General features: G+C 47.4%; 1 protein-coding gene across 1 annotated transcript; it reads right to left on the bottom strand.

The window, feature by feature from the left end:
* Positions 1–431: 431 nt before the first annotated feature.
* Anxa2 (annexin A2) lies at positions 432–22,669 on the bottom strand (the record flags this gene model as incomplete). The annotated part of the gene is given in 10 exon segments (XM_055619252.1): positions 432–554; positions 1,818–1,876; positions 2,329–2,424; positions 3,305–3,398; positions 4,532–4,591; positions 5,866–5,945; positions 6,694–6,784; positions 9,994–10,107; positions 13,827–13,921; positions 22,570–22,669. Coding segments are annotated over 10 exon segments (912 nt in total), but the record flags the coding sequence as incomplete, so codon positions are not given.
* Positions 22,670–26,261: the final 3,592 nt, after the last annotated feature.

The raw sequence follows: 26,261 nt of genomic DNA, 5'->3' as shown, positions 1-26,261 counted from the left end.
TGGGAAACTCCATCCTTCCAAAAGGCACAGACGCTAAGCTGACTGAAGAGGTGGGAGTGGTGAGTGTCAGGCCCTTCTGACGACCTTCGAGAAGCAGGAGTATCACAGAACACAAAATGTCTTTGAGCTTCAAAGCGTCTCAGAGTGTCACCGAGTCTGATGGTGACAGGGTGATGACCACTGTCAAGTGACACATGTGGGAAACGTGTGATCCTGCTGGGGAACCTCCAGAGCCCGTGACAAATCACAGAGATTGCTTTCAATAGAAATCCCCGATTCGTGGTGCCCAGCGTCTATTCTCCACAACATGGGAAAACAGAAAGGTCACCACTCTGCCACTGTTCTCTCCAGCCACCTGCGCGCTCGCGCGCACACACACAGACACACACACACCATGCCTGCTGGAGCAAGCCCAGTGCCACAGGCCTTACCTGGATATAGTAGTACAGGGACTTGCCATATTTCCTCTTGAATTCAGATCTGATCTTCAACATGTCCACTTCACTGCGAGAGACCATAATCCTAATCAGGACCTTGTCTCGAGTCCCCTTGCCCTGAAAGTCAAATTGATGGTCCGAGTTAATTTCCTTGACAGTGTTATCATTATAAAAAGCATTTACTACATTTTTCTGGCTGGTGTGTGTGTGTGTGTGTGTGTGTGTGTGTGTGTGTGTGTTTTAAGATTGATTTTCTATTTTTTTTTAAACTTGTATGTGTTGGGGCAGGGGGGTGGCCCTCTGTCAGATGCCCTGGATCTGTACATGTAGGGGCACAAAGAGGCCAGAAGAGGGCGTCGGGTCCCCTGTAGCTGAAGCTTCAGGAGCCTATGCGTGACTCAAAGTAGATGCTGGGAACTAAACTCAGGCCCTCTGCAGGGGCCATCTGTGCTCTTCGCTGCTGAGCCACCTCTCCAGTCGGCTCTGTGCTCACAAAGGCCAGCCTGCAAGCTTGTATGTGCAACAAAGGGTTGCTGACGCTTAAGAGGCAGAATCATGCCGTTTCCATGATCCTGTGTGAATGCATGGAACCGTCTGCATAGACGAAATTATCTGTGGCAGGGAACCCCAGGAGTGGTGTGGGAAGGGAGGTGCTCCAGAGAGGAAAAGCAGAGGCCTGAAAAGTGGAACACTCAGGGCGGGGTGAGGGATGGGAGACGGGCTGGTCTGGGGCCTTTCATGCAGGAAGAACACACAGCTCTAGCTCTGCTGTGTGACTGCAAGCTGGCTGAGGGTCCCAGAGCGCCTCTTCATAATCAAGAAGGTAAACCAGGGTTTCCCGCCAAGACTTAAGGGAGGAAACTGGAAAGCTGTTGCATTGTACCTGCTGACGGTCTCTTTCATCCTGTTTGTTTTTATCCTAGGGATAACAGGAGGCCATCGCTGAAACCCTTGGCAGGAATCAGACACCTTTGTCACCTAACCCTTTCCCACTTCATTCTGGAGCTGCATCGCTCATACTTAGAGGGTTGAGGGAAGATGGATTGGGGCTTTCTCACCTGACAAACACAATTTCAGCTAGCTAGCAGGAACACTTCCTCTAAACCAGAGGTTCTCAACCTATGGGTTGAGACCTCTTTGGGGTTGCATATCAGATACCCTGCATATCAGATATTTACATTACGATTCATAACAGTAGCCAAAGTACAGTTAGGAAGTGGCAACCAAACAACTTCATGGTTGGCGTCACCACAACACGAGAAACTGTTATTAAAGGGTTGCAGCATTAGGAAGCCTGCTGAGCACTAGTCAGGAAGATTCAGTTTGAGCCAGAGAGGAGGCGCCTAGTGAAAATGGGGCCTCCGGGCCAACTGCCCTTACCTTCATGGAGTCATACAGCCGGTCAGCGAAGTACAGGGGTTTGTTCTGTATGCACTGGACTGTGGAAAGAAGACACAGGTCAGAATGAGGCTGCTTGCCTTTTCTTGAAATGAGGAAGATGATGCCCTGGCCCTCAGACACTGACCAGAATGGGCCTGTCATACAGACGCAGGGTGTAGATATAAGGAAAACTCAGACTCCTGGGAGCCACTAGGTTCTGCCCACTGTGGTATTTTCAATCATGAGGGGGGGGGTGGAGGTCAGTGATGACCCCGTGGCGCGTCCCCATCACAGCCCTCTCCTCTCCAGCTGCCTTAGGAGCTAGCAACTCTCAGCTCTGCTGACTTAAGGCCATCCGCAGTTTCACATCTTTAAACCTACAACCCTAAAACCCCCCACGGCATGCAGAAAAGCTGCCGCACTTCCCAAGTGGCCTGGCAGTAAAGAGCTAGCCACTGGCTCCTCCTGCCTCTGACCTCCCTGCCAGGGATAAAGGGCCACACCTGCTTACCCAGGTTCAGGAAGGCGTTTTCCAAGTCTCCTTTGACTTCCTTCTTGATGCTCTCCAGCATGTCATAAGGGCTGTAGCTCTTGTACCTTTCAAACACTAAGAAAAGCAATAAACACTATCAGAAGGGCTAGTTAAAGCTGTACCGATGACCTATGTAATTACACACCATAATTAAATAATAATAATAATAATAAAGAAAACCAGCAACAAGCAAAGGTGATCACAGATGCCATCCAGGGGTTGGAGGTTACCCTGGCAGACCAGACCTGATTTGTACTTGTCTTGCCAGTGGACCCAGATCTAGCTCCTGTCCTTAATGGCTCTGTCTAGGCCGCATAACATGGCCATCATCATCCTCTCTAACTGGAACCCATCTACCTGGATGTCGTGAGAAACAGTACAGAGCCAGCAGGTCATGTCCTCTACTTCAACAGACACAGCAAGAGCAAAGGCTCCTCTAACAAGAAGGGGAATAAGCCAGGGCTAGGGAGATGGCTCAGTTGGCAACATGCTTGTCTTGCAAGCATGAAGAATGAAACTCATGTTGAAAAAAAAAACAAAGCCAAGTTTGGGGTTATGTGATTGCAATCCCAGTGCTAAGAAGGCCTAGGCAGGTAGATGGCGGCTCTCTGGCCAGCCTGCCTAGCCTAGTTGTTGAACTCAAGGCCAATGAGTCTCAAACAAAAAACCCAGGGTGAAAGGTGTGACACCTGAGGTTGACCTCTGGCTCCTACACGCACTCCACACATATGTGCACCCATTTAACTATGCACACACATGTACACTTCCACACACATACGGGGTGAAACAAGCTAACACACCAAATATAGAACATATCTGGGGACAGAGGTTCCAGAACGAGAAAGGCAGCCAAATGATAAAGGAAACAGAGAGCCTCGTAGAGAGTGAGCCTTGTTCACCTGTGCCACCTGAGAGCCCCCGGGCACTGAGGCCTCCCTGGCACCACAGCACCCACCTTTCTGGAGGTGGCACACGCTGCGCTCAGTCATGATGCTGATCCACTTGGGAACGTCAGTTCCTTTCCTCTTCACCCCAGCATCATAGAGATCCTGTGAGAGATGCAGCCAACCGGGAAGTTACTCACACGACCCTGAGCAAGCGTTACTCCAAAGTCCATTCCGAGCAGCATGTGAACATGCCAGCCCACACAGAACATCTTAGAGTAGGCGTGCTTCAACTCCTGGGCTTCTTGGGGGTCACACTGAGCACAAAGCCCACTTCTAGCACTTATTAGAAATCGTTCTCTCATACCCAGAACTACATAGGATTTTAAGACTGAGGCACCTGATTTTGTCTGCAGCGTTTGTGACATGCTTTGAGATAACCCAACAGCTGACCCTCTAGGTGAGGCATACCTACCTCACAGCTATCTAAATCAGGTTTACGAGGAAGTGGCAGGCCTCTGTCACCTCCTCTGTCCCCACTGAGTGGAGCAGAGAGCCTTGCTATCCTGGTTGTCCCTACGCTGTTTAGCCCAGCTTCTCCACTAGCTTACTGTCAGGGCCTAACTTCCAATCAACCAAAGCCTGAATGAGCCAGCAGGAGCCGGGTACACATGGCTAATTAACTCCAGCATTACAAGTCTGGGTCCCAGCAAGTAGAAACAAACCTCATCTTCTCAGATGGGTTGAGGCTTAAAAGGTGCCATTACTCCCTTGTAAGGGACATTACTTAGCCATACCTCTCCCACGACTGTGAGGTGGGCTGGACCCATGGACTCACTTCTAATGATCAGAGTATGACAGTAGTGCCAGCATGACATTTGGGACTGGGCCATAAAAGCACGAGGGCGTCTGGGGTCACTCGCTCTAGGAAAGCCAGCCGCCATGTTGTTAGGACGTTGTCCTGGTGGAGGCCCATGTGGAGGAACACCAACATCTCTGGCCAGCAGTAAGTCACACATGAGCCACACAGGGAAGATCCCTTTGACCCAGCCGCACTCTCAGTAATTGCAGCTCTAACCAACCACTTGTCTACAACCAAATGAAAGGCCTTGAGCCAGAACCATCTGGTCAACCCAGTCACCATCCCTACCCAGACAATCAAAGCGATAACAAATGTTACTCTGAGGTTATTCGCTGTATATAAAGAAATGGTCGTGTGGGATACAATGCTTCCCCCCCACCCCTTCCCTGCAAATGCACACACCATGTAAACTTCAGCCAAGAAGCTTGGCACATACCCGGGCATCTTGGTCAATCAGTTCGTAGTCAATGACTGAACCATCTTCTGCTCGTCTGCCCTACAGGGAAAGAACAAGAGGGACCGTCAGACCTAGCTCTTAGTACATTATGAAACTTGAGGTGTTTCCCCTCCAACTGAGGTGAGCCATAGCTTCATTCCTAAACAAACACCACCTACAATTTTTCACATGTTAATTTACACCAGGACAAGGAAGAGAGAAAACGGTCAGTGAAGGAAGTGGGCGCACTGTGTCTCACCATCATTAGCCATCCCTGGGTACCCAGCACTGAGTAAGCATCTTACAGGATTCCCTGACCCACACCGCAGAGAAGCCGAAGCTCTTTAAGGCTCTTCCCTCAAACTGTGCATAGTGCTGACACTCATGGCGGCTGAGAGTGCCATGGCGACGTGACGTGCAAACAACGGGAAAACTCTTGAAGTAAACAGGAAGCTCAGTCAGGAATAACAGGATGGGACCTGAGCTAAACCCTCGGGGGCCAGTGGCATGGTGGCGGGGTGGGACACTGCACGAGACAGGCAAAAGTGGAACAGGCCTACAGGTGAGTGACACGCCGCCCAGGGGGATCACAGAGCAGAAGGACAGAATCACAGTGATGAAGATGAGGACTGACGGGCCCCGGGTGAGGGAGGTGGGGCTTTCTGGAAGGGTGCAGCGGCAATGGGTTTTAGTCAAAGAAGCAAAATGATGCCAGTGGATTCTAAAAAGACCCCGAGACTGTGGTGCCCAGAGAGGGGCAAATGAAGACAGGAGAGTCATGGAGGTGAAGGTGAGCCAGGCTGCAGCGCAAGCCTCAGTCATTTGCCACAGGGCTCCCTGAGAGAAGAGTCCCCTTCCCTTGACAGGCAGGCGTCCAGGTGCCAGGGAGCCAGAACTAGATTCCTGGGAGACACACCTTAATGTGCTAACATTAGCGAAAGAGCCCACAAAGACCTACACACATTCCAAAGGAATATGAAGGCAACATTTGTACACACACACACACAAAGTAAAAGGTAGAAGAAATAAGGTCACTTTAATGGGTATGGTGTGGCCACAGATAGAGGCAATGTGACCTTCCTTAAAGTCACTCAGTGCAGGTTAGCACAGAAATCCAGGCCAGAACTTGGGAGCTGCCCACCTCCCACCCCAGCCCCAGAGTCCAGTTGTCCACACGGTTCTGCAGGATAAGAAATCCTATTAACAAATATGACAACTCTGCAGCGACAGGAATGCAACGGATTTAGTTAATTCCCTCCCCAGTAGAGAAGGAGCTGTGCCTGCCGAGGAAGAAAGCAAAGGAGGGGGGAGAGGAAAGAGAGAGAGAGACCAACCTTTGCAAGGGCAACCATCAGCTTTCGGAAGTCGCCAGATGTGTCAGAAATGATGTCCTTCTCCAGATCTGTCTTGTACACTGAGGAGACAACGCATCTGGCTTGATGTTTCCCGCTGGTATATGCAATCCACCCCAACTATCTGTCACCTACCAGGCTTCAAAAAGTAGGCACTGTTGTGTTAGTGTGGAAAGAGCCCTATTCCTGAGTCGCCAACTGAGGATGAAGTCTCTAGAGGAATGTTCACTCCCACGAGATCAGAGCTGGGGTGAGCGTCAGTGCCAACAGACAGACAGGTCTAAATCCAACCGGAAGTGCTAGGGCCCTCCTTAATCAGCCACCTCTTTTCTAATTAACATACCGTTTCCCAGGCTGGTGAGGTGGCTCAGTGTTAAAAGGGCCGGCCACACCTGATGACCTGAGTTCTATCCTCTGGACCCCTGACAGTAGCAGGATAGCATCAGCTGCTTTGGGGGCTGTCCTCGGACTTCTCTAAGTTTACATAACGTGGCAACTGTGTGCTTGTAATCCCAGCGGCGGGGAGGCAGACACCGGGGCACCCCTGGATCTCGCTGGCCAGCCAGCCTAGCCTAATCGGTGAGCTCCAGGTTTAGCGAAAGGCTTGTCGAAAAAGAAGGTGGATGGCTCCTGAAAATAATACCTGAGGTTGACCCTTATCTTCATACTCATGCATGGCATTCACACACACACACACACACACACACACACACACACACACACACGCAAGCACGCATGCACACTCACTCATGATCACAAAGGGCAAAGTATCTGGGCTGAAAGGATGGATGTCAAGAACAGGCCACTCACTTTCCTTATACACTCTGTTAATCTCCTGCAGCTCCTGGTTGGTTCTTGAGCAGATGATCTCGATGAGGGAGTCCTCATCAGTCCCCAGGCCCTGCGAAGCAAGAGGCCCAGACGTGAGCAGCCTTCCTCCCCTTAGCCTACCCCACTGGCCTCCATCACTGCAAGCACAAAGCTCCCTTCTCTCTCCTTGCTAAAGCCCTCCCGAGGAGCCTGTGCTCTGCTCCTTAAGCACTAAATAAGGCTGGTTTTTTGGTCACATCGCCACATCCCAAGATGGTATAAGTGGCAGGTCTCTGTTCAACTACGTTTAAAAAGTGACTGAGAAGAGACAGCCTTAGACTATCTCTCAGTGCTGGAGGAGGCTGCGGGACTCCTGCCTGCTGTTTGTCTGGTTAGTTTCTACCACTGACACCCGCTCTTTTAATACACAGGAAATAGTTGTCTTCATCGCATAAGAAATGGTATGTGGCCACTGTCAGGCAGCTGCTGGAGATTAGAGCACCTACTTAGCAGAGAAAGGTGCTGTTGGGATAAAAATTAGCCTCTCTTCTTTGAAACTCAAAAATGGCTTAATGTCTAAAGAAAAAAATGCATCCTGCTACTTCCATTTTTGCTTGATTACTCTGCACTTTGGAAGTATTTTAGTGAAGGAAAAGGAAATAACAAAAGTGCCAAATAAGCCTAGATGCCAGCACTTTATTAGGAAGTGAGAGTTTAAAGAGTGAGATATTCGGGTTGGATATGTACACTTTTGAGCATGCTGGAGAGCTTGAAACGACTCAGTGAAACATGTATTTCAAAGCTGGCTTCCTGATCAAAGTCGAGACTTAATAACCAGGGTCCTCCAGTACGAGAATAGAGAGGTACCACTTTGAACTAAGTAGAATTACAACTGTTTAAAATGTAAATCAATTATAAGGTGTTAATACAATAAGAAAGAGACTTATCCACATGAAAAGTGTGTCAGCTATTAATTAAACTTATTAGAGTGTATATGCCCCTTTAAAAATGTGCCTTGCATAATCTAAGCTAAGCCCCGGGTTAACGGTTAATTTTGAATTTTAGTCTTAATCTAATCTCGTACTCTTCTCGCAGAGATTTTTAACCATGATTTTTCACAGGTTCCAACAGCCCCTCCCCAATTCTTCCCCTGTTGCAGCACTCTGAGTCTCTGAAGGGGTGTTCTGAGAGGACCATGGAGCATCTTAGAATATCTCCAGAGAGAGGCAGTTTTCTTCAAAGGTGACAGAGATGTAGGGCGGCACTAAGTTCTGTGCCCGGAGGAAAGTGAGAGGAGCACACCAGCCCTCCTTCCATCACCCGCAGAGCCGACAATTCTAATAGGGTCTTATCTCTGCTTTCAAAGGTGACCTTGGCAATTTCTAAAATTTCCCCAAGCCTTCCACAGCTTCCCCACGATTCTTATCACAAAAGCGACTTCTCCTGTGACATGCAGCAAGACACTGCCACTGGTGTTGTCCGAAGTGAAAACCGATTTTTTTTTTTTTTTAAGAAGGCATCATTTTTGTTAACATCGCCTCAAGATTTGTGTATTTCAGAAGGGTCACCCAACCGTGATAGCTAATGGAAGAGCTGGCGTCAGGTCAAAGATGGCACAGTTAAAGCACCTTTCGCTGGGTTCAGTTCCTCAAGATTAGTGGAGTGACTGGCAGCTCACACAGGCCTGCTTCAAGTCAATAATACCTAATAATAGATACCAGTGAAATCACTTGAATCACAGCTAAGTAGATTCCTCACAAAAATAAGATGAACCGATCTAAATGTTGATAGTTAAAGAAACCCAGGAAAAAAAATTGGCTCACACATGGCCCCAGTGGTGCTAATCTCCAGTATGTTTCCGTCATCAAGCTGTGTTGACATGAAACTACTTTTATTCTTTTTCTTTCTTTCTTTCTTCTTTTCTTTCTTCCTTCTTTCTTTTTTCTTTCCTTTCTTTCTTCCTTCCTTTCTTTCTTTCTTTTTCCTTCCTTCCTTCCTTCCTTCCTTCCTTCCTTCCTTCCTTCCTTTCTTTCTTTCTTTCTTTCTTTCTTTCTTTCTTTCTTTCTTTCTTTCTTTCTTTCTTTCTTTCTTCTTTCCTTCCCTTCTTCCTTCCTTTCTTTTTTCTCTCTTTCTTTCTTCTTTCCTTCCTTTACTTCTTCTTTCTTTTTTAGACAAGGTCTCATGTGGCCAAAGAAGTCTGAATTTCCATCCCCCCTGCTTCCACCTCTGGAGTGGGGTTATTAGCCTGCACCCCATTCCTACTTTGACCCGGCACCAGTCTTCTTGCTATCTCCCCTGCAGTACAGCCTGCCTAGGACACTCGACACAAGCCTGCCCCAATACACCCAGTGCCGTTTGAACTACGCTGAAGAACTAAAGAAACAGAGGTCTAACAGGTCCCGCAGTGGCTGTGGTGACACCCTGTGCGTGAAGGGGAACACACTCATTCCCAGTGTGTTCTGGAGAAAGGGTGACAGCCTGTGTTGTGTGTGACACACGGCTTCTCCTAACTGCAGATGCCTTACCAACCTGCACCAGCAGAGGGCAGCATCCGATTGGCCAACGTGCCACAAGCACACAGAAAAGTGGCTCTGAGCTTTGCCGCGTCCGGACATTTCTTTATCTCTTGCATTTAAGTAATATTGTGTAGCTTAGCTGGCCACAAAATCCAAAGGTGCTTCTAAGCTAGAATTTGCTAATTTAACCTCAAATCCCATGTTCAAAATAACCCTGTAAAATCAAAACTTAGATAGCCGTATCATGTCTTGAGGAAACGTCCCATCGAATCCAGGTGCCATTTCCAACCTGCAGTCGGCCCCACCTGCACTACACTGCTGATTTTTGAACCAGATCAGAAATTTGGCCCAGGACTGGATGGGGAGTGGGGTGAGGAGAGTCTGAGAAAGCAGCAGCCAGGAGGGCATGGGCGGAATCTGCAAGCTTTGCTGAACAAAAGCTGTTTCTCTTTCTCCTTAAGACCACACATATCCTCCTTAAAGAGGAAGTGTAATCAGGGAAGCAGTTTTCCCAAAAGGCATTCCAATCGCCCAGGTGCCGAGACTGAGCAGCTGCTAACTGGCTTCTCAGCATCAGGAAATTTCTTTGCAGTCTTTAAAGGGAGAGATTGAAATATTTTTGGTTCAAATCCTGACAACTTATAGCATTGGTTGGGGGGGGGGGGATGGAAATGACTTCAAATAAGAATTCAACACAACTGACAATCACCTAATTACACTCAAAAGGCTGTAATTCCCAAACATTAATGGGCAGGCTGACAGATGACATCCCACATGTGTTTACCTTCATGGAAGCTTTCAGTTCAGAAGCATCGTACTGGGCAGGTGTCTTCAATAGGCCCAAAATCACCGTCTCCAGGTGGCCAGATAAGGCTGACTTCAGCGCTGACGGTAGCTCCTGCAAAAATGGAGATGTGTTAAGAGCCACACTTGTGACCAATATCCACTCTAAAACCAGTGAGTCGGAAATGAGATGGCTCTGTCTAAAGGGCAGGCTGTGAGTCTTTGACTGGTCTGTGGTCTGGGGAGAGCTTCCTCCTTTCCATTCCCTTCATCCCACAGGAGGGCAGGAACCACATGCTAACTACACCCATTAACATCCAGGCTGGCCACTAGACAGAAAGCAGTGTAGCATACTTCCCAGAGAGAGAGAGAGAGAGAGAGAGAGAGAGAGAGAGAGAGAGAGAGAACTAAGAGTGGAACTTCGGGTTACAGCAGGGACACCCTGTGGGAGACAGGGCACTTTTCAAGGTCAAAGTAAAGATAAAAATGAAGTGAGGTAGAACAAGGGAGTCCTCCAGAGTCCTCCTCAGTCCTTCTGAGATCCCAAGGAAGGCATCTACGGTGGGGCCTCTACGTATCCTGAGGAAGGAGGTAGACGCCTCTAGCAGGGCTGGGAGTGATGCCGAACCTTCCCTGTGCAAAGCATCGCCCCTCACAACGAGCCATCGCCTCCTCCAAATCAGGGTGGCCCCAATGAATAAGATGTGGACTCTAGTCCCTCAGAGCCCCCTTTTGGCTTCCTGGTGAATATATTTCTTCGGGGAGGCTCCTAACATTGTGAATACATGGTTTTAATAAAGTCAGAGGTCTAAGGCAGCACTCACGTATGCAATAGACAGATGTCTTTAATTCAGGGTAGCTCTTAAAGACGTTTCCTCCATGACTGGACTCATACCAGCCATGGGTAGGGACTGGGACTGGGCTACAGTTGAACTGAGCTGCAATTGTTTCTCGTGTGTGTGTGTGTGTGTGTGTGTGTGTGTGTGTGTTATGTGCACGTGTGGGCATGTGTGAAAATGCACGTGTGTAAAGGACACAAGGACAAACTTAGGTATCATTCCTCAGGTTCTCTCCCAATTTCTGTTTGAGAAAGGGTCTTTCATTGGACCTGTAGGCTAGCTGGCTGATCATTTCTAGGATCCAGCTGTCCCTGCCTGGAAAGGCGACATGCAATCTGCTTTAGAGACGCTCTTCTAGAGCTCACAGGTGTCACAAATGTCAGCACTGATGTGACCCTGAAGAAGCACTCAGAACAGCCCATTCACCTTCTTTCTCTGGCTTCTGATGTCCGAAACAGGCATGAGATGTAGGAGAATCTTTCCAAAACAACACATCCCAATTATAACACCAGCTTTCCAAATTGGAACCCTGAGGTTAAGTGATTTCCAGCTTAGTCTGTCCACCCTTCACACTCCCCACCACCATCTCTGCTCTAACCTCAAAGGACATTCTGGGCACCTACTGGATTTTTCCACTTTGACTTCCATGGCTCAGAATGTCCAATCTAGGACTTGGGTCAAAAAAACACCCCCAGAAGGGATTAACAAAAGAACAGTCGTTCTCCACATAGAGAGACCTCACGTTTAGCACTGGTTTGAATTGTGTGAAGCATAAAACCCAGATTTCCTTCCTCCTCGAGGCCTGCTTTTACTAGCTGCACTAGGATCTGCAGCTCACTGCCCGGGCAGGGTCGGTCTGTATCCCTCCAGATCAGTGGTACTCAACCTTCCTGATGCTGCAATCCTTTAACGCACGCAGTTTCTCATGTTGTGCTGGCCCCAACCACAAAATTATTTTTGTTGCTACTTCATAATTGTAACTTTGCTACTGTTGTGAATCATAATATAAATATCTGTGTTTTCCCAATGGTCTTAGGTGACCCCTGTGAAAAGACCCCCCCCCCAAAGGAGTCAGACCCACAGATTGAAAATCACGGCTCTAGGCTACATCTTGACAACCAATGCACCTGCTAGGACCTGTCCTTCAGAAATTACCTCAAGCAATTGTAGCGTCTCTCTGTGGCAATCATCCTGGGCCATCAAGAGTCATCAGGGCAGCAGACTGTCCCTAGCACATGGCCATATGTGTATCTGTTGACCCTTCTCGAAACTCTGATAATATCTTTACTCCAACAGGCTATGAAGGCTCTGTGCTCTCCAGCTATCTAACGTGGAATCACGCTCTGTTTGTATGCATGCCCAGTTCTGAGACCACGCTGAATGAGCAGTTGTACCCTACTGTCCAAAGTGCTGCTCCTCCTGTTCCCACAGGAACTTGGCTCTCCCAGCTCTCAGATCCTCTGGGAAAGCTAGAGACATAAAACCCTCCCTTCTGTGCCTCCCTGAGGAAGATTAATACAAGTCTAGAGAAGAAAGGATTTTAATGCACATGGGATGAAGGGAGCCAGCTGCTTTCCCATTTATGTCCTTTCCAACCACTTCAGAGCAAGGAGCAGGGAGCTACAGCCAGGCTTGACCTGTAACTCCCAGGACCTGGTGGTCACGTCACCTCCAGGAACACAGAGTCTCTCCCGGCATCCTTTCAGGTCCCCTCCACTGGGGCTGGAAGCCTCCAGTCAGTCGGGAGCTGGATGAAACCACCCTGATGGCCCCGTCCGAGAATAAATTGAGAGCTTTTAATATCAAAAAGTTAAAAACTAAGTAGCACATCCTTAAAAATAAAATTTCCTACAGCTGTGTCAAAACAAGGTGAAGAAATGGGGGGGGGGCTGCTTTTAACCACCAGTAGACCAGCAAAGGAAAAAAAAAAAAAACCACAAACACTCCCTAAATAGGGAGGCTGCTGAGGATAGCAAGGTGGACTTCAGGCAAGCTTCAGGCAAGCCCAAGCCTGCAACAATTTGAAGAAAGAAAACGTGTGTGGGGGGTATATATGTTCATGTGCATACATGTGTTTACATGTAGAGGTTGATGTTTGCTTCTTTCCTCAATTGAGCTCCATCTAATTTTTGAGACAGGGTCTCTCACTGAACTGAGAGCCTGGGAATCTGGAATCCGCCTGTTTAGACTCGCCAGCGCTGCGCTCACACCGACTTAGCTTGTTTTACATGGACGCTGGGGATTGAACCCAGGTCCTCACGCTTGTGTGACAAGCGCTTTACCAACTAAGCTGTCTCCGAAGCCCCTCGGGGCAAGGGAAAAGAACCTGTTAGGATTCTTGCCCAGTGGAGGAAACTATCCTAAAACTAAGTTCAAAACATCTGATGGAGAAGCATGAGAAGCCATCAGAGGAGGCAAGCTGCTCCCTCTAAAGTACTGAGCACAGTACCCAACACACGGAAGCACATAATGAGGGGTGCATGCCGTGGCCTGTTCCAGAGCTCACATGCTCCGGGTGTTGCCTTTATCTTCCAGCTCCCACATGTGTGAGTAGCAACTCTCACAAGGACATAAGAGGGAACCTTGGGCATTCAAGGGTTCCAGAAGGCTCTTTTCCGTGAAAGAAGGGCCACAACTCACAAAAAGAAAAAGTACTGTTGGACAGGGGTTGGGGAATGGCTCAGCAGGTAATGGATGCTAGATGTAAGAAGGCCAGATGTGGTAGCACACATCTCTAACGCCAACATTTCCGTGACAAGATGGGAGGCGAAGACTCAGAGCTCTCTGAATTAGCAAGTCTGGTTGTCCAGGGGGCCCAGGAATCCTCCTGTTTAGACTCCCCAGCACTGAATCACAAGGATGCTTCAGGGCCTGCCACCTTGGGGAATGCAGGTCAACATAAACAAGGGACGGACACACACACTTATTAATGAACAGGCAATATCTGAGCACATCGGTTCGGCAAGGCCTGCCCTCCACCCTAAGATCCCAGTACCTTTTTGGTCCTTCTCTGATAGGCGAAAGCAATGTCCTGCCTCTGCGCATTGCTGCGGTTCGTCAGGATGTTGACGATGGTGACCTCGTCCACTCCTGTGGAGAACGAGGTTGTGAACAGTTACCCCACCACACACTCTGAGACTTTACATCCATATATTCTTTTCCAAATTCAACAATAGGCTGTCACAGCCAGCTCTTCCCTCTTCCCAACCCAACACAGACACCCTCATTTCCCTCTTTCCCAGAAAGCCTTAGACCTCCAGCCTCAACCCTTCAAAGATTGCACTTAAAAAGCTATTTTATTCATGAACTGGTTTCCAAAATCAACAGTGGAAGGTGCATGTGTGTGGAATGCTGGTAGTCAGACAGAACGAATAATAAAGACTTCAGAGGAGTTTAACGGAAGGTCCTCAAAATGCCAGTTAACTGGAGAATTAATAGGCAGAAACTTCAGAATGAATTAATAAAGACAATTATTTATATTTATTGCAAGATTACGGCTGTATAAATGGCTAGGTGTAATTTTTATAATCATACCAGCTGTCATGACAAATGAGTCAGGCTTAATATGGCAGTTATGTTTTAATAGCTAATTGATTAATAGAACCACACTTATTGAAGACGAGATTGTCTCACAAGGAAAATACACATCCTGTGCTTTCAATCTTCAATAGGTGACTTTAATAATCAATTTTACAACTGTATTAAAAAAGAGTAAGTGTTTTAATCTAAATTAAATCTAAATTGGGAGTTTTGAAGTGCCACCCAAATGTTTCAGTGCCCATTTTAATTGGAACATGTGTATATACAAAGATAAGCGAGGCCTAGTAGTGTCTGAAAGTTTCCCATTTTCTCTCAGAATTATTCCTCACATGTCATTTAACTCGGGAGAGCTCTGCTTTGAGGATTCAGGTGGCGAGAGGGCTTTCTCCTGCCCGACTATGAACTGTGTTTAATAAAATAGAAAGACTTTGCCGTAACTGGGAAGGTAATTCTGGAGTCTCTGAGCACACAAGGTCACTTACAGAGTGCACACAGCGTGTCTTACAGTCAGAAGCATCGAAGCAGTAAGAGCACAGAGGAGTGATGTTTGAGGCCAAAACAATGAAAAGAGATACTTCACGCGCATTTAGAAAGTTAGGATTTCTGGGCATAAGAATAAAGATGGTTTAACATTTTTATATACTCATTTTAAAGTGACATCACACCAATAAACATACTGACACATTCACAAATGCCTATAACTTAGATTTTAGAGTAGTGAGTGTAAAGAAGCCCTATTGCTAGACCCTGGGTAGGCTCTGCAGATGCTAATGTCACCCTTGTATGTCCCATAAGGGGCTGATTGAATACTCTTTTAGGGCTGGGTGGTGGTGGTGCATGTCTTTAATCCCAGCACTTGGGAGGCAGAGGCAGACAGATCTCTGTGAGGCTGAGGACAACCTGGTCTATAGAGTGAGTTCCAAGACAACCAGGGCAACAGAGAGGTAACCTTGTCTCTAAAACCAAAAAAAAAAAAAACAAAAAAACCAAAAAACAAAAAACAAAAAACCCCAGCAACAACAAAAGAGAATATGTATCTGTGTGAGAGACTGTATCTGGAATCATATTTATCAAAGTCTTATCAGTGATTATCTGAGGGTGAGGTGACTAGAAAAATTCATCATGAAGGCCATAAAGGGGGGAGGGGAAAGGTTGGAATAGATGGTGGCAACTGCCCAGTCCTTGAACTAGAATCAACCAGTCACCATGGTTCAGAAGACACTGAGCAGGATCTATAACCTCACACTTAGGAGGCTGATGCAGGAGAATTGCAGGTTTGGAGTCAGCCTAAGTCATACAGCAAGGCTTTCAAGCACAAACTATGACCCCCAGCTTCCAGCCAACACAAGAGTATCCCACATTTGTTTCAGCGGCCCTAGATCCAGTTAGCTGAACTGGAGTTCAGTCTACTCTTCGGGAACCCCCTGGAAGGGGCATGGGCCTCATCTAGGAGGCAGCACCAGCCACAGTCCAAAGGAATAGAAGGATATCTTTCCTACATTATTTACCAAGCAAGCAGACTGCTGAGATGCAGGGTCTAACCTGCTGGCACTCTGCAAGTGAATACCCATGCTAATACCAGTCACTGAAGGGAAACTGAATGGAGACTGTCAATAAGTGGGCAGCCCCAGACCCTGAACCCTCATCTGAATCACTGCTGTGTCACAGGACACATTGCCTGTGTGTCTCAAGCTGACCTCAAGAAGGCCACAAATCTAGCTCAAGGCACGTAAGGCATAGCCTTGCTGAGACACTGGACTATCCATGGATGATATTATCGTTAGACCACCGTTGCTTCTCCTTGACCTGATGCCCCAGTGGGTGAAACAGTTTATTCCTGTGAGAAACCATTCAGCATGGGTTAAAGCTGCAGAGATCAATGGAGGTGGCCCAAACTCAGCCACCTAGGTGGTCACTGCAATCAATACTGACGGCCAGGTGCTTTCTCAAGGTTGAGTTCCAGAAGCCTAGAGAAAAAGGCTGCATGTCCCTGGAACGGGTTCTTTCAAAGGTCTCACTTCACACCAGGAAGGATCGGGCTTGGGAAAAGAGTCTGGAATCTAGAAGAAATGGTGGGCTAGATGAAAGCTTTTGGAGCTCCAGCAGCCAGAGCAGGAGTTGTGAACAGCTTGACGGGGGTATCAGGAACCAAACTTGGGTCCTCTGCAAGGGCAGTAAGCTTTCTTAACCACTGAGCCCCACTCAGGTGATCTTTGAGCCCCGCTCAGGTGATCTTTTAAAACTTTATCAAAGAGACAGAAACCCTACTGAAGTTGAAGCTGCATATGGCTGAAAAAGATGCATACATTTGGCTCTGGGTGAGAAGATAGCACATGGCTACAGGCTCAAGGTTAAGTACATTTTCCTTGGATGGAAATGGTTAGCTAGATCTAATTGTCCACATATTCTCAACTTTCCAACTAAGAACATGGGAGTGGTCAGCCATTGTTGTAAGTTCCAGCCACCTGAAGAAGGGCTTTGCTAATTAACAGCTCTAAGAAGGCATGGCTGACAGCTGGGCTCCAGCGGGTGACTGGAGAGGGGGGGGGGTGTCTGGGTCTTTTCAACCACCCACCACCTTTTTCAAGAACTAAAAAGTTTCAAGTGTTGGCTGAATCCAAACCCCCAAAGCTGGCCCCCAGCCCTCCTCCTCTCTGTGGGTTGAAATTCCAAGTCTGCTCTGTACTCCAGCATTCCACGGAAAGTGCGTGTCTCCACTGTCCGTGGCAAGGAACCAAGAACCGTTTGGAACAGGATGCTGACTCACAGCGGCAGAGAGACATGCTGACTGCACAGAGAGTGGATTTCATTTGTCTGAGGAGGGCTCAAGAGGCCTCAGGGCGGGAGCTGTCTGGTTGGAAGGGAAAGGAAATTTGCCTTATCTGTTTGGGAGGGGGGGGGCGTTGGGACTACAGCTCGGGTTGCCCGATATCTTGGTATTTTGGGCTTAGAAGAAACCATCTGTCATTACGATAGTGTCTGAAGTATGCCCAACAGAGGACTGGGCCAGGGACCCACGGTTACCATGACAGTTAATATTACCAACCTGACAAGATCTAAAATCACCCAGGAGACAAATGTCTAGGCATGACTGTGAAGGACGGCTGAGAGAGGGCTGACTGAGATGGGAGGCCCATGGCCACTGTGGGCAGGAGCATCCTGTAGGCCTGGGCTGTGTAGCACGGAGAGAGCCAGCTGAGCGCCAGCGCTCACCTCTTCCTGCTTCGCAGCTGTGGATGCTAGTGAAGCTACCCTACACTCCCGCTGCCATACCTTCCTCACCATGGCGAACTATGTGCTCCGTTTGTGAGCCAGAATAAAGCTTCTCCCCCTTAATTGCTTTTTTTGTTTTGTGTGTGTGTAGGGGGGGTGTACTTTGACAGGAGGCCTCTGCAAAGGCAGCAGCAGAGGCTGGAACTCAGGACTGTGTGACCTGAGTTGGGGCATAATGCTTCTGTCTCCACACCCGGCTTTCACATATGTAAAACAGGGACCACTGTTGACATTTACTCTTCTAGAACACAGAAAGACTGAACGAATGATAGGAGGCAAGTCCTTCCCTCGGCCTCTCTGCCGCTGACCCAGCCCCTGCCTGGATTCAATTATTGGCCTATGAAAATACAGGGCAGAGAGAGGACAGGCCCATGTTTGCTAATCGCTCCCATGAGACTAACTGTTCAGTTTCAGTGTAAACTATAGAAGCTCAGAGTGCTGGGAGAGAAATTGTATTGTATGCACAGGGTAGGCGCTGAGGAGCATGAAGCTTCTGACAGAGGTTGTATAGCTGAGGGACATGGACCCAGTTCAAGGATAGCCTTGCTCAGCTAAGTACCCAAGAAGGTCTTTAGCCCAGAGTTCAAACTTCTGTTCCCATTCTGTTCTGATGTCTCCTCGGCTAAGTTTCTTAGAAAGGACCTAGGGCCTATCAACATGAGATGCATTCATAATCTGGAGCCCAGAGCTGGGGACAGAGCTCAGTAGGTAGAAGGCTAGTCTACATGCACGAAGTCCTGAGTTTGGAAGTAGCACCACACCCTGGGTGTCAGGGTGCATACCTGTAATCCTAGCACTTGGGAGGTAGAAACCAGGACTAGAAACTTAAAGTCATCCTTGGATATATAGCAAGTTCTGAAATACAAGAGACTCACTTAAAAACAAACAAAAAACTCTCTTCTAATTCTTAGAGAATAATCTAGTGTGTTTCTAAAATTCCATGTAGTACCAGCAGGAAAACATGGAAAAGTAAATCCAATCAGAAGGAGAGTAACACATGTGAAATGCGGGCACCTTTTTATGTCCTGCTACTCCAACGACCTCGTGGAACAGGAAAGAAAAACCTGAACAGCTGCTACAGAAACCAGCAGACTCACCCTTCACTCAAGCCAGATAACAATCTAGTTTCTTCGGCTGTTCCTGGGCGAAACTGGTATTTGGATCTCCTCAGTGGAAAAGAAAGGGCAGTTCTTACAAAGAAGAAAGGGCTGAGGAGAGGTAGCCAAAGAAGGCTGATGCCAGCAATGAAAGAGCCCTGGGGCCCTCCCCCATGTTTCATAGCCGCCTGGATACCTACACTGCTATGCAGACCGCACCCTTAGAGGGGTAAGCTGCCATGGGGACTTAAAGCAGCTGCAGCTGTGACCCCTCCCGGGCCTTGTCTGTCTCTGGGAATAGCTGTAAAATGAGGGCTGGCGCGGCAGTGAGTGACCCTGACCTCCAAGAGAGAGGCCTCTGCAAAGGGAAGAGCGGATGGGTTCTCTCTAGCAGAATGAGATGGCCCCGGGCCAATGAGTTACGAAGGCCTTCCTCAAGGGCTATGCCCCACAGCAGCAGGGTTTCCTCTCCCTGCCACCCCAATCCCCTGGTGCCCTCCAGACAGTACACTCTCGTGATTGCTGCACGGGGCTGCTTGCACCCACCTCCAGGTGCGCAAGTGAAACCAAAATGGCCTGTCCTGCCTCACCGTCCAGTGCATAGGACAGTGGCCTTGCAGCCTTGCTGGGGAATCTTAGGAGGTTCTATTTTCAAACTTAAGAGGAAAGAAGTGCAGAAACTCACTTCTATAGTTGGGCTTGCTCGTGAGGAGGGGGGAGGAGGGGCCTCACCCTTCCGGAGAACACAAACACTGCTCAAATCAAAACTGGCGAGAATAGAGCAACTCCGGGCCCTCCCCTCTGCAGGCGCCAAAGCTGCTCCGATTCATTGGCACCAGCGCTAACTCCAGGGCCGTGCTGCTGCTAATTACCATCTATTTCATGGAGTTGAGATTCATCCTTTTCTAATTTAGCTGACTTTCCTTTCTAGTTATTTGGACCCATATGGTAAACCATCCCCAGCTGTGTTGAACACTTGGAGTATATATTTAACCCGAGGCCAATCTAGACCAAGAGACTCCTACAGATCAAGCCTCAGAAACCTCTTGTTAATTAAGCAATATTACTACTTTTGCATGGCTGAACTCAGCTTCTAACTAGACGCAAATTAACGTAAGGTGTTGCACGGTCTACTTCAGGCCAGAGAGTAACCACGTGGCAACCACGCTCTGGGTGCAGGTATTGCAAGGAAGACATATTCCACCTCCCTCTGACCAGAAACAAGGCTGGATCAAGAGAGTGAGTTAAATTCATCTGCTGAATGTGGATCAAAGCTCTTGGGGACTCTTCACTCTTCTGGGCAACACCCAAACTCTGTAACGAATCTTTGCTGCCCATCCCGAAAATGCGTCTGTGCTCCCTCTGTGCCCTAAGGCCTGTGCATCTTCTGAATACTATGTGGGTTTTACCTCCTTACGCTGTCTCATGGTCCTAGGCATTTTTAAAAGGTTAAGAAATAAAAGCACATTAAGACGAGACAGATCTAGAAGTTAATGAATATAGCAGTGTGACAAAAACTATGATGGAGGCATGAAGTGGGAACACAGGAGTCATTCGGTAATCGTCTCTACAAAGCTGTAATCCTAGTCATGAGGAGACAGGAGGAGGAGGATCAAGAGAGTAAGCTAGCCTGAGCTACATTGCAAGACCATGCCTGGGGGATGGGGAAGGAGGAGCATTGGAGTAGAGCCATGCTTGACAACTCTTAGGGAGAAAAAGCCACACACCCCTTGAGTAGCAAAGGTAGAGACACCATCTGCTTGGCAGTGGTTCTCAGCTTCCAAATGCTGTGACCCTTTAATGCAGTTCCTCATGTTGTGGTGACCCCCAACCATAAAGTTATCTCGCTGATACTTCATAACTGTAACTTTGCTACTGTTATACGTTGTAATGCAAATATCTGATATGCAGGATATCTGATATGCGACCCCTTGTGGGCGGTCAAGGCCTACAGGTTGAGAACCACTGCCTGAAGAGCTCTGTGTGGAATAGGAGATGTAGTTAGAACAACAGAAGCAGCAGAGAAGCCCATTTAAAAAAAAAAAAAAAAAAAAAAAAAAGGAGCCACCATAATGTCCAAAGGTGCGCTCTCACAGGTACTGGAAGATGGGATGAAAAGGAGTTACTGGGTAGAGCCAGATCCTCTGACCTCAGACCAAGCTTCCTCCCATGCCCAGTCCTCGGGTTTCATGCCAATTATTGAGTTCCAGGCAGTGGACTCCTGGAACCTCCCCTCCTTGTGCTTTTTAGCCTGCTCACCTTACCAGCCCAGCCCACCTCCCCTGCATAAGATGTATGGTTACTAGGGAGCAGCAGCCTTCCTTCAGCCCCTGGTTTGTGTCTCAGTGAACACTCAAGGTTTAGCCTGTTTCCTTTGATGCCAGGATAGAGCTAGTTCCTAATGAAGCTGCTGAGGTGAAGGTGTTCCGGAATGTTTTAACCACTCAAGATTCCTGTCAGCTCATTACCTAAGTGGTGTGGCTTATCTAGAATAGCAGGGGCATGTTTTTAATAAGCTTGTCCGGCAATACATAACAATCATGGAAAATTTGGAAGACACAGAGACAATATATTGAAAGCAAGAATCAATGATTCATAATTTCATAATTCAGCTACCCATGCCAGCCTTTGTTTTTTTTCTCTTTTTGAGTAAAAAAAAATGTAACTGTCATAATAACATATAATATAGTCTATTTTATTGCCATTTTCTGCAGAACTGACTAGCTTAGAGTGAATAAATGAGCACATTAAATTGTCAATATTGATAGATAAACATCTGCAAAACACACTTAAAATAATACATGTTAAATATTTTACTGTAAAGAGCAACAAACTTAAGAAAACTGTTAGTCACAAAAACCACTGGGCACAAAAAGCAAATGACAGAGGGGTCCCAGCTGCAACCCTGAGCACTAATGCTGGGGCTTGGATGGGATAAAAGAAACAGGAAACAGGTGCCCTTGCTAATGCTGGACAACAACTGTGACAAGTATCCGATGACAACAGGATCAGACTGCTCGCTGGTTTTCATGCCTGGAAATGGTCTAAGTCAAGACAAAGGAATGATCTACTCCTAACAGCTGGGTGCTGTGACACAGGCTGGGGACGGGCAGAACTATGTTCAAATCTATGTAGGAACCACAGTCAAGACACGTGAGGCATGTTAACTAACCCTCAGCCGTGTCATATGCAAATAGGGAATGGCACAACATGACAGCCGAAATCAACCTGAAGGTCAACTGAGCCGGAAGCTTCAGAGCGGCTCAATGTAATACCTGCCCATGATGAACACCTAATAAATACTGGTGAAGACTGAGGATGGTGGTGGTGGTGGTGTCAGCCACTCCTGCCCACACAGAAATGTGGGAGTCATGTCTCGACCCTCAGGACTTTTCTTTGCTTGGCAACTACCGTATCTTTCTGCTGACTCGGGGAAGGTCTGGAAGTGTTTTTATTAGCATGCGAGTTTCAGCTGCGGCCAGAGTTCATCTGTGCAGTCTTTATATTCCAGTAGGCTGAGAGCTTTCTCACGCAGGGATAAAAAGCACCCTTTGTGCTAAGCTTGTAAGAGACACCATCTTTGTCAAGTGAGTTGATGATTAACTTCGGGGTGTTTTCTGCAAAAGCATGTGGAGAAACCACAAGAATCTAGGCATGCCCAAATGTGAAAGAGGAGTTGTTTTAGGAAAGTGGACCATATGGATTTGTGTGCTCGCATGCTCACACACAAGAATATGGTGCCTGAAGAGAGCATCCTAGACTCTGGAGCTGGAACCCCAGGTGGTTGTGAGGCCGCGCTCATGAGAAGATGACGAGTGGGTGGCCTACCTTTGGTCTTGACAGCCGTCTCGATGTTCAGGGCGTCTCTCTCTGCGTCAAAGTTGGTGTAGGGTTTGACTGACCCATAAGCACTTGGGGGTGTGGAGTGCTGAGATGAGAACACACATACAATCAAATAATGCATTACAAATCCTCTCACTGAGAGAACACTTCTGAAACCACATTTTGCACTCCCATCTCTCGTAATGCTTCTAACCATGCAGAGTAAATAGGTATCAACAGGCCATCTCATCAGCTGTCTTCTTTTTTTTTTTTTTTTAATAAGCAGGTTCATTTTGATACTGGAAATGCAGTGCTTATACCACACAGACAAAGGCCAGAATTCCATCTCCCAGCATCACATAAACTGGGCTTGGTAGGCCCATACCAATCCTAACACTCTGGAGGTAGTGGCAGGAGGATCAGAAGTTCAAAGTCATCCTTGGCAGAGGGCACCAAGCCAGGGATCTGGGACCACCAACTACTCAACTTTCTGAAGAGAGAGAAACTGGTCTGACAAGAATTTGAACTAAGTTAAAACTGTGGAAATGCCTGAAAGATGAGTGTGCGCTTACAACTGTTCACTGAAGGTCTGGGCTGCCCAGATCCCAACTCTTTAAACACTCCGTGCAGGGCGTGCCCCTCACGCATGAATACCTGAGTTTGACCCCTAGCAGGGACTAAGCAGGAATGGTAATTCTAGCTCTGGGGAGGTAGAGCCAGGAGGATCAGTTCAGAGTAATTCTCAGCTATGTGGTGAGTTTCAGGTTAGCCTGGGCTACAGGACGCCCTGGCCCCAAAATCAAACAAGCTAATGGGCAAGGCTCATCCCTGTGCCTCTGAGCTGTGCAAGGGAAGGGACTCTCTCCAACACTGTGCTGTGACCACCTTTGTGGCACCGAGGTGGGTGCCACATCCTCTTTACTGTGACAAGTTCCTGTCCCTCTCCCTTCCGCCTTATCAGAGCTCGCCTCGGCCTTCTCCAGGTTCCCCTGCCTACTGCTCTGCCTGGCACAGTTTCCTTATTGTCTTTTAAATGGTCCTTCCTTTCTGGATTCCTGTCAGAGCCTATGACTCTCCTGGGCCGATGGATGGGGATCCCTGTCCGCCCCCACCCCCAAGGATAATGGCCTGCTTCTCTATTCATTCTCTCTTCTACACATTTAACTTCTCTTCCTTTGAAATGTCCCTGCAGGGACAGGAGATCTGTGGGTGGTCCTGGACCCCTCACCACTGATCACTCCCCTAGGCACTGGCTCTTCACCCAGCAGTGGCCCATCACGGCCTCACCGGTACATGTGTCACACGACAATGGTCAACTTCAGAGCAGCTTCTGAAGAGTCAGTGGACTGTGGTGATGTCAGTGAGCTCCTCGCCCACAGGTCCCTGAGCCAGCCCAGCACCCACACCTTTGGGCTTTCTTAGTAGTGAAACGACACATGGAAGCAACCGAGATACACGTGCCTAAGTGTCCCTCAGGAGAAGCCGGAACTCTAAGTTCAGGGTCACCTATTAAATGGGGCCAAATGGCAAATCTGGCCTATGTTTATGGTTCTGAAACACAAATGCATTATCAAAGTTTGTCCTTGCCAAGTCTCACCACTTCTGGGCGTGGCCAACCTTGTGATGTAACATTACCATCTACAAAGTTCATTGTAGCAGAATTTTAGCAGAACCAGCATTATCTGGCATGAATCTGGAGTGATGACACCTAAGCTTTGCAGTAACCTTTTGCCAGCAATTGTTATCTGAGATTTTACTGGGTTCATATTTTGAAGGATTCTCGGAGCCTTTGTATAACTTGGTCTCCAGAGATGCTGGGCAAAACAGGAAGTCTAAGAAGTGCTTAGGTGATGGGTCTTTCAAGACAACCCCTAGATCAGATAAGAAGTTTTGGTATGCAGACATTGACTTGCTAAAGATGCTTTTTTTTTTTTGTGACAATTAAGAGAGCTTCTAAGAAGCAGTCAGGGTTCAGTCCCTCGGAGGCTGATCCCCGCTGCTAGCTGCTACCGAGGAGCCTAAATTCATCCTGCAAGGGCTCTCTTTTCTTGGTTCAGTCATTCTGTATAACCCAGACACTGATAGTCCATGCTTAAAAATGAGGTGACTGAGTTACAGAAATGAGGTCTCCTGGTACTTTAAGCAAGTTTCCAATTTTGTGGTGGCTCCTATCCATAGCTCTCTCAGGGTGCCTGTGGTCTACAGGGTTATAGGTTGAACACCAGTGGCTCAGGTAGGGGAATCCTCTGGGAAGATTGATAATGTGAGGCAGCATCAAGGAAATTTCAAGCGAAATGCCTTCTGGAAATGTTTTCTGTATTTGTCCTTGGTAGCTACAAAAAAAAAAAAAAAAAAAAAAAAAAAAAAAGGCGGGCAGGAATCTAAGGGAAATTTTGTTCTCCTTCGTGACTTATAGACAAGGGCAGACAGTTCGTCATGCATGCATGCCACACACGGCTTCACTGACCAAGCGGCACACCGTTGTCATATCAGTGAGCCAGAGAAAGGTGGGTGTGGTTCTGTGGTAGCTCCAGAAACAGAAAGAAGTGAATAATTGAATGCCTATAAAACTCATTTGTCTGAAAATTAAGTTATTAGGTAACAAGTGATCTTTCCTTCCCTTAAAATATTGGGCAATAACAGGACATTTTCTGGTTTAGCTAGTTTAGTCCCATCTCTCCATACAGGGAAACGTGTAATACCAGGGTAAAGTGACATCAAGAGATAACTGAAAGGCTCTCTCACAAAACTTTTTTTTAAGGGTTTCATGTAGTCCAGGCTAGCCTCAAACTTGATATATAGCCAAGGGAGACTTAGAACTTTTATTCCTCCTGCCTCTATGTCCCAAGTGCTGAGATTACAAATGTGGACCAACACACCTGGTTTACAAAGAGCTGTGGATAGGAACTTACGGGTTCACACACACTGAGCTCGGCGTGTATTCTACCAACCTGCCCTAGCCACAGCCACAGCTACCTCTCATGAAACCTGACACCAAGAACAATCCTGTCATCAAAGGTATCAGATAAAGCCCATAGGAGAAACAAATTATGTAACAACAAGACTTGTCTAGGCCTTAACAGTAGGCCAGTTCCAAGAAGAGGAAAAATTTAAATGAAACAACAAAAAGACTTTAATATTACACACAATCTGTGTTCACACAGGCCCATTCATTTGCACATTAAGAGACACAGACAACAAAGAGGGTCTTGCACACAGTGACCCTAGCTGTCACCTGTCTTTTGGGTGTCTCTTTAAAAGACAAATTTTAATTCTGTGTTCCCTGATAGAAAAAAGAAAAACAAAATAAGACAACAAAAATCCCTATGATTAACTGCATAATTATATATTTTTAAAAAATACATACATTCTGGTTTATTTTGGAGAAAAGATTCCCCAAGAGTTAGAGATTAAAGACGGAAAGGCAGAGGCTTCTGAGGTGCCCCCACTCTAACTGAGGAACTACCATTGTGAATGTTATTTTGAGAGACACTTTTCTTTGAAATGTGGTCATTAGTAGGTTGTCCATAGTCCAGAGGAAGCAGACTGACTCATGTACGTATGGCCAGCACTAACCGGACTCAGTGGGTTAAGAGGAAAAAGAAGGAAAAGAAGAAGAAGAAGAAGAAGAAGAAGAAGAAGAAGAAGAAGAAGAAGAAGAAGAAGAAGAAGAAGAAGAAGAAGAAGAAGAAGAAGAA

Source organism: Psammomys obesus, unplaced genomic scaffold (genome assembly GCF_907164565.1).
Source record: "Psammomys obesus unplaced genomic scaffold, mPsaObe1.curated_primary_1811, whole genome shotgun sequence".
NCBI classification, from domain to species: domain Eukaryota; kingdom Metazoa; phylum Chordata; class Mammalia; order Rodentia; family Muridae; genus Psammomys; species Psammomys obesus.
Note: the sequence above shows the minus strand (reverse complement) of the source record. Positions and strands in the feature narration are given on the sequence as shown.